This window comes from Etheostoma spectabile, unplaced genomic scaffold (assembly GCF_008692095.1).
Source record: "Etheostoma spectabile isolate EspeVRDwgs_2016 unplaced genomic scaffold, UIUC_Espe_1.0 scaffold505, whole genome shotgun sequence".
In the NCBI taxonomy this organism is placed as follows: domain Eukaryota; kingdom Metazoa; phylum Chordata; class Actinopteri; order Perciformes; family Percidae; genus Etheostoma; species Etheostoma spectabile.
The window spans coordinates 91,243-99,507 of NW_022605622.1; the positions used below are offsets into that span (position 1 = coordinate 91,243).

Genomic DNA, 8,265 nt, shown 5'->3' on the forward strand with positions numbered 1-8,265 from the left:
TCTTAGGCCAAGGATATACTGTCCCACAAGCAGTCGTGTCCAAGACTCCGATGTCGTGCACGGTCTCACAGCCCTGAATTAGGTTATTTCAGCATACCCCCGAGGAAGAGCTCAAAGTGAGCCCCCAATGCCCACGCTGGAGCCAAATGCTGGCTAAAGATTATGCAAATTGGCTGCTAGATTGGCCTTTAATTACCAGACATTAGTGTAATGTTTAGTCTACTGAGAGGCGGTAAAATGTCAACATTTACTAACAGTTACAACACATTTAATACATTTACAAACAAGTTGGGGGCGCTGTGGCCAAAAAGTTAGTTTCTGCCCCGCGGATAAGTGAGGCATCTTGACTCTCCCATTCAAAAACCCCATTATATCTTGAATGCAATAAAGATTTTATGGGGAAACAATAGTCTCATTTTTTTTTCAAGTATAGAATGAAAAAACCCTCATCTGCTAGATGCTTATCTGCATATGTTTTCTGATAGATAGATAATGATGATAGATATCCATGATAGATGATAGAAGACCGCAGAGGTATTCATATCATAACGTCAGGTTTTCTAACAATTCCCCAAACAATTGCAATAACGCGAGTATACTGAAAGTAATGGGAATACTCGATTCTAGATATATAGTCGCTCGCTGGATAGATAGATATATACCCATGGATAAGATAAGATGTTCGCTTAGTATCTGATAGATAGAATCGATAGCTCGTAGAGCTAGATAGATAGTAGCTGGATCGATAATGATAGATAGATAGATGATAGATAGAGGCTAGATGATAGATATATAGATAGATAGATAGATAATAGATAGATATAGATAAGACCATGGATAGATTAGATCTGAGATATAGACGATGTGAGAGACCCGGATGAGATAGATAGATGATACGATAGGAATTAGTAGAAGATAGATAATAGATAGAAGTAGGATCCCAGGATAGTAGATATTAACCCATGGATAGCTAGAATGTGATAGATAGAGTATAGATAGATAGATAGATAGAAATCACACATGTATGAAGATAGATGAGTAGATAGATAGATACAGATAGAAGATAGGATGATGAGATAGACAGTAGTAGTAGAGAGTAGACTAGATAGATAGGATAGATACGAGTAGTAGTAAATAGATGCAAATAGATAATGAGCTAGCTGCTTCCTGACCAAACCTTAAAGTACTACTTCTCCTTAGATGTAAGCCTGCAGTTGTTTGTTGCTCAGTACTGGGGTGGTGAGATAATGAGTTAAATCTTAATCTAATAAATTGGATTATGTCGCAAGTTCTCCGACGTTGTAAATGTATAAACTGGAGCTAGAATTCATGAACAAACACAAACGCAGGTGTTTTTTTGTGAAATGAACAGGGGCCAACAGATGTACTACGAACCAAGCAGGATGGGGAGCGTTGATCTTCATAATAGACAAACAATTTGGGGAGAAAGGCACTACTAGTAGAGACCCTCTCATACTCTGGAGTAGTACATTCTGCAACAATGAGCACCTTCTTCTTCTCTGATAACATACGGCGGAACTGAGTCCGTTCCTGGAGAACAGCTGTTGCGCGCCGTGCTCACGTGTCGACGAACGCGTCGTGTGGTTTAAGCGTGCCACAGCTCATCGCTCTGCGATGCAACTGTCGGCTCCTACTTCACGGCTGAGCAGATTTTGGGGCACTACTGTAGTTATGGATGTGTTTCACCTCATGTTTTATTGGGATGTTAATGGAGCGTGATTGCAGCAAAGGAGGTGTTAACGCTGGGGTTTAGAAGAGATCATGGTGTGTCTCATGTTGTGCTTTGCGTTTTGTCCTCTCGCTTGCTGCTTAGTGTGCTTTGTTCGGTCTCGCATGTTGCTCTTGTGTGCCTTCATGGTGTCCTCATGTGTGCATCAGGTTGCTTCATGGTTGGTCTTCATGTTGTCTATGGTTTTCTCAGGATGGCTGTGTCGTTCATGTTCCCTCATGTTGTATCAGGGCCGTATTGTTGCCGCTGCATTTGTCGTCGCACTGGTTTGTCCTTATGTGTGCCCTATATGTGATTCTTCTATGTGTCTCATGTTTGTCTCTTGGTTCTGCCCTCATGTTGTCTTGATGGCCCTATTGTCGCGTATGCATGTCCAAATGGTGTCCCCAGTTGTCTTCATGTTTCATGTTGTGTCTTTATGTTGTCTTCATGTTGTCTGTCATGATTGTCCTAATGTTCAAGGTCAGTTTTCGTTACATGTTGCCCTCTGTTCTCCTCATGGTTCTAGTTTCCTCATGTTGTCCTCAGGTGTGCCCTCAGTTGTCACATGTTGTGCTCATGTTGTATCATGGTGCTCTCATGTTAGGGTACTTCTTTGTTTTGTTTATGTTTGTCTTCATTGGTTGTCTCATGTTTCTTCATTGTTGTCTCCAGTTCAGAATGTTTGCCTTGTGGTGTCTCTGTTGCCCAACTATGTTGTCTTCACTGTTGTCTTCATGTTGGTCTTGTCTGTGCACCTCTAGGTGTTGTACTTATGGTTGCCCTCATGTTTGTCATATGTCTTCATGGTGCCTTCATGGTGTTGCCCCTTCGCATGTTGTCTTCATGTTGCCTTCATGTTGTCTGTATGTTGTCTTCAGTCCTCATGTTGTCTGTCTGTTGCTTCATGTTGTCCTCCATGTTGTTCGTGTTCATGTTGCCCAGCATGTTCGCATGTGCTCATGTGTTTGTTGTCCCAGTTGTCCTCAGAGTTCGCGCCCATGTTTCTTCTGTTGTTTCCTCATGTTGGTCCTCATGTTGTCCCCATGTTGTCCTATATCAATGTTCTTTTTAATTCCCCAAAATAGCATGGTTGGTTCTGTGGCATCGTGTTTTTATCCTTTCTTGTCCACGGTTAGACTGACATGTTATAGCTAAATCGGAGTAGTACTCTTTTAATGCAGGTTTGAGTAGAAGTTGTAGATAGAAATCTCCTCCTAAAACGCTGGTTCTTTTGATCTGGATTCCACAGAGATCTCTTCCGCAGCAAATCCTCAACATCAGGGCAGCAGGTCTACAGTTTTTCCCAGGTGTCCCCCAGTATAATGCACCTCATCGTGGACTACGCCTACACCGGCTCTGTCGTGGTGACGGAGGAGAACGTCCTGGAGCTGTTGGCGGGTGCAGACTTCTTCAGGGTCCAGGGCATCATGGAGGCCTGCTGCCACTTCCTGGAGCAGCATCTCAGCTCCAAGACCTGCGTCCACATATGGAGGCTGGCGGACACCCACAGATGTCCTGATCTGAGGAACAAGGCCTACCTGCACATGCTGCATCACTTCAAGGAGGTCGCAGGGTTCTCGCTGAAGTTCTTGCAGCTTTCTGTGGAGCAGCTGGTCGATTTGATCAAGATGGACGAGCTCAACGTGAGACAGGAGAGCACCGTGTTCGAGGCTATAATCCAATGGATCGCGTTCGCTCCCGAGGAACGCAGTTGTCACATGACCACCCTGCTGAGCAAGGTAACTGAAGACCGGGTCATTTTGAGGTTCTGGTACTCCAGTTTGGAGAAATTGGATCAACTGTGCAGGGACTTGCGTAGACTGCATACTTTTGGGGCGTCTTATTTGATTTTATAGCATTTGGAAAACAAATTGAAGTGTTTTTTTTAAATTATATTGAGTAAAAGTTGACATATTCCAGTCTGTGATTATCATCAACATCTATTCCTTTAGTCACGGAGAGGCTTGTATCATCAGTGGATACGTTGCGACATGGCTTTGTTTTATTGTCATTACTAGAATTCCTCCACGCACTTAGCTTAAATGTTAGAATCAGTGACCTATGCCAATATGTATTGTTCTAAATTTAGTTTGATTCGAGGCGTTCTTTTTAAAATCACAGAATACAATTGTGCCTTATTTTTGTTTTGTGTAGAAGCTGAAACAGTCCAGTTTTAAGAATGTCTCTCCATGTCAATAAAAGATCCACCTATGCGTAAATTAGTTTGTCAGTAGGAACAGCATGGAACTTAACTGGAATCTACCCTGGCCGTTATCTATCCCAGAATCGGTATCCAGGGACATGTTCAGGCCTCGGTGTCCTCAGTTGGCTTTCAAAGACTGGGTTCCGCCTGTGTGCTGTTCAGCATTATATGGATTCAGTCATGTCTGTGTGAGAGTTGTGGGTGTGTGTGTTGATTATATAAAAGTTAAAAAAACAACGTTGTGAAAACGATGGCATGTCTGTTTATGTAGATGCCAGCCGTAGATGGGATTAACATGCATTTTGTCTTGAAGAGGTCAAGACGACACCATTGTCATTGAGGCCTCTGGGCAAGGTCTGGCAATTTAACATATGAAAAGGAGCCTTCCTGTACCCCACCAAGGAGGTGGCCTCCGTCCCTGACCCTGGGATCTAGACACAGGCGTAAGACCCAAGGATGGGCAGGAGGACAGGAGGTGGGCCTCCTGGTCCAGCCCGCTGGGGTCTTGGATCAGGCATAAGGAACAACACAGATGATGATTTAAACTGATGCTGTTGAGTTTCTTTACCCCATAGACCCTTTTGATCGGTAACCAAAAAAGACCACCAAGGGGCCAAGATTTAAGGCTTGTCCCCCCCCCACCCATTGGACAGCAAAGATGAACGGATCCATGAGAAAGATTTGAAATGAGCGGGTGTAAGGACCGCCCCCCCCCACCCCCTGGGCGCAGGGGATTAAAAAGTTGTGTGAAGTAAGAATGGATCGGCTGGCTGATTGAGGACTCCTCATGGGGGGGGGGGGGGGGAGGGAGCTGGGGGGGTGGGGGGTTGGGGGGAAGGGGGGCATAGTGGGGGGGAGCGAGAGGATGCAGCAGGAGCTGGATCAAGCTGTACCTTGCAGTATCTGTGTTTTAAGTCTTAGTTGTTCATCATCTTCAATCATTATGTGCATTTAACCTTTTCCTAATTTCTCAATTCGACCCCTCGGCTCCTCCTTTTTGGGCTTATGTCTTCGCTCGGTACTACGTAACTTTGGCATTTGAAGGCGGCGCCGGGGGCATTGCACCCGATCCCCATGGAGGCGATCCGGTCACTGGTCGGCGTCGGGGATCGTGGCTTTGGTCTTAGCACGCGGCACTCGAGAGGGCGTTCCTGTCGACAGCCCCCCGCTGACGGCAGAAAAGTAGTGTCCCAACGTCATTTCACAGGATTGGGTAACCCGGTTGCTTCCCGGTAGAAAAATCCTCCAGATATTTGGTCTCTTCCAATTTTTATGGATTATGGTCATTTTCCAATTTGCGTTTTTGATATTGTCGATTGTTTTCAACCTGTTTGGTCTTTTCTGACTTATGGTCACTTCACAAGTTTGTTTTAGGAAACCTGGCCTTACCATGGTGTCTTAGAATTATTGGTGCTTTCCAATGTTTTTGTGTTTTTCTGGATTATTTGGTCATTTTTCCAGTGTTTGTGCTGTTTAATTTATTGGTCACTTTTCCAATGTTTTTGTTGTTCTGATTTTTATGGTAATCTTTTTCAATGTTTTTGTCTTTTTTTGATGCATTACTTCTTTCGTTTCTGTGTCATTTTCTTTTTTTTGTTTTTATTTTTTACAATTTTCGGTTTCATATCTTTTTCCCCATGTTTTTGTTTTTGTCTGATTATTCTAGATACTTTCCAATTTGGTCAATTGTCCAGATTATTGGTCCTTTTGCAAATGTTTTTGATTTTTTTTAAATTAGTGGCACTTTTCCATGTTTTTTTTTTTCTGATTTATGGCACTTTTCCAATGTTTGTGTCTTTTTCTGAATTTATTGTCACTTTTCCGATTTTTGTCGTTTTTTCAGTATTTTTTTGTCTTTATTCTTGGAAGCTAATGGTCAACAAACTCATTATCTCAATATACGTTCATTTTGAGTTAAAAGGCGGAATTAGAATTATTTGCTAATAGGTTAAGACAGAGGATGTTGACTGGATCTCAGACTGGGTTAGATGTCAAAAGTTTTAGTCCGGATACAGTTTTGAAACCATTAAAAAAAAAAAATTCACATGTTGTAAAGATTAAATAAAACACCCAAAAACTCAATGAAAGTAATCACTACTTTACCTGAAGAACATAGGAATCATAAATGTATTTTGTGGCAATTTGCTTGAAGACATCCAATTTCTATATAAAACACTAGAACGTGTCGCGTGTGACCCGTTTTAACCAACAGGGTTTAAAAACCGAGGCGGCGACCAACCATTAGACTGTAAAAATACAAGGAAAAATCTTCCAATCTGGGGAAGTCAAGCCAATTGGGACGTGCTAGTTAAAAGGAGTTGCATTTATATAATATTCAGCCGGGGGGAGGGGGGGGGGGCCTCCAAAGAGTTCACCTACACCTGGCGAGTAGCGGTTGACCGCGCCGAGCAGTTGCGAGAACTCTTCTCGTCATCGGCGCGACCCGGGGTCCCTGCGCCGACGTCGGGCCGCGTAACGCTCCACGATTTGAGTTTGCGTTTCGTCGCCACGCCGCCAGGGAGTAGACGCAGCCGCACCCCCGCCGCCACCACGCCCGAACGTAGTCACGGGCGACGTGCATCGGCCCCGCGTTATTGCCACGTCCACGCGGCCGGGCGACACATAGCGGTCCCAGCCTTCCACGCACGCATGCTCAGATACCTTCCAGACCCGTAGTATCCTCCGACGCAGTAGTAGAAGAATCCACCCGAGGAAGCAATCGTCAGCCGAGTAGAAGGCCTCGAGGACGCCTCCTCGCACTGAATCCGCTTCCTCGCCCCAGCGGTCGGCCCCCCCGAGCGGTTGTACACCCTCGATCCGGTTGTCGGGCAATTATTTGCCCAACCGCAAGCACAATAGCACCACAGGGGGAAGGCTCCGTGGGTGTGCAAGAGGTCGGCGTTTACCGCGGACTCCCGCCTAGGGTATCCTGGCTTGAGTCACCTCATGTTTTCGTTGCACAACGGGGACTCCCTGGATAAAGATGGGCGGTGGGACGAACTGTTGTTCACCTCAAGTATCAGGGGACATCAGGGAGCAGGCGCACCATTGCAGAGGGAAAATGAGTGGGTGCAAACTGCGTTTAGATCAAAGTGGGATTCAAATACTCATGCAGGATTGATCTTATAATTACTGTGTGTGTGTTTGTCACCTTTTGCGCTGCTCGACAACCCAATTTCCAGCAACAAACACAAACAAATTTACCTTTTGTGGTGACCTGATGTTGATAAAATCGGAAAAAAGGTAATAAAATGGCACATATTATAGTGGTTAGAGATATCACTCATGAAGCCCCGGTAATAGTTCGGGAAGACACTCCAATGGGTAGATTGGTATTATTGTACCGCAAATGGACACCTAGATCAGTACTAGGTAAGGACTTACCTAGCCAGTCAGAAGACGAAGTATGAAGCGTCACCGTGACAGTACCTAGGTAACGGAATACTAGCCCAGTCAAAGCAGACGTATAGGAGGGCCCTGACAAGTACCCACTAGCTTAAGGCACTACGTACCAGTCGAAGCGAGTCATGAGGGTTCCGACAGTACCTAGTTAGGACTTACTAGCCGTCAGAAGCAAGTATGAATGGGCCCCTGACAGTACCAGGTAAGGCACTACTATGCACAGTCGAAGCAGCAGTATGAGGGCCCTGACAGTACCTAGTTTAAGGACTACTAGCCAGTTCAGAAGCAAGTAGAGGGCCTCTCCGTACCAGTAGTACCTGGTCACAGGACGATCTAGACCAGTCAGGCCAAGCAAGATCACAAGTATGAGGCACTGACAGTACTAGTAAGGACCTTACTAGCCATTCAGAGCAGATTATGATGGCCTTGACAGTACTAAGGTAAGGACTATCAGTCGAAGCAGTTCAGTGACCTACAGTACCAGGTAGGTACAGCCAGTAGGCGAGAGTATGAGGTCTCCTGCAGACAGAGGGATACTAGGTGGGGCAGAGTAGACTAGCTGCAGCAGTACAGGACTAGAGTCAGGAGCAGAGTACTGAGGTGTGCCACACTACAGCTAGTACGAGCATTTAGTAACGCGCAGCATGTTTGTCATGCTAACCCACTTTGGGGTGGATGTTGTACACCCACCCATTTGACACCTAACACAGAAAAAGGTCAGTTGCATATTTCAGCAAGTGATGAGGGTTAACCCCTTATGTTTTCTGCATGTTCCTTACAGGGCAAAAGTTTATTGTTTTGTGCTTCTTCCACAACTGTTTTCGAGCCTTTTTCGATGTATTTTGGTCACTTTTTAAATGACATTCAGAACTAACGTTTGAGTTAGAAAGCAGAACCCATTAGCGCCAATTATTGAGACCTAAAATTT

General features: G+C 44.9%; 1 protein-coding gene across 2 annotated transcripts in view; it reads left to right on the top strand.

Moving 5' to 3' along the window:
- The window catches only part of LOC116686853 (kelch-like protein 10), a 14,874-nt gene that overhangs the window by 532 nt on the left and 6,077 nt on the right, over nucleotides 1-8,265 (top strand). For both annotated transcript variants that reach the window (XM_032511896.1, XM_032511897.1), the window contains exon 2: nucleotides 2,982-3,471. In XM_032511896.1, coding sequence (XP_032367787.1) covers nucleotides 2,982-3,471 — 490 coding nt within the window. The remainder of the gene's footprint in view (nucleotides 1-2,981; nucleotides 3,472-8,265) is intronic.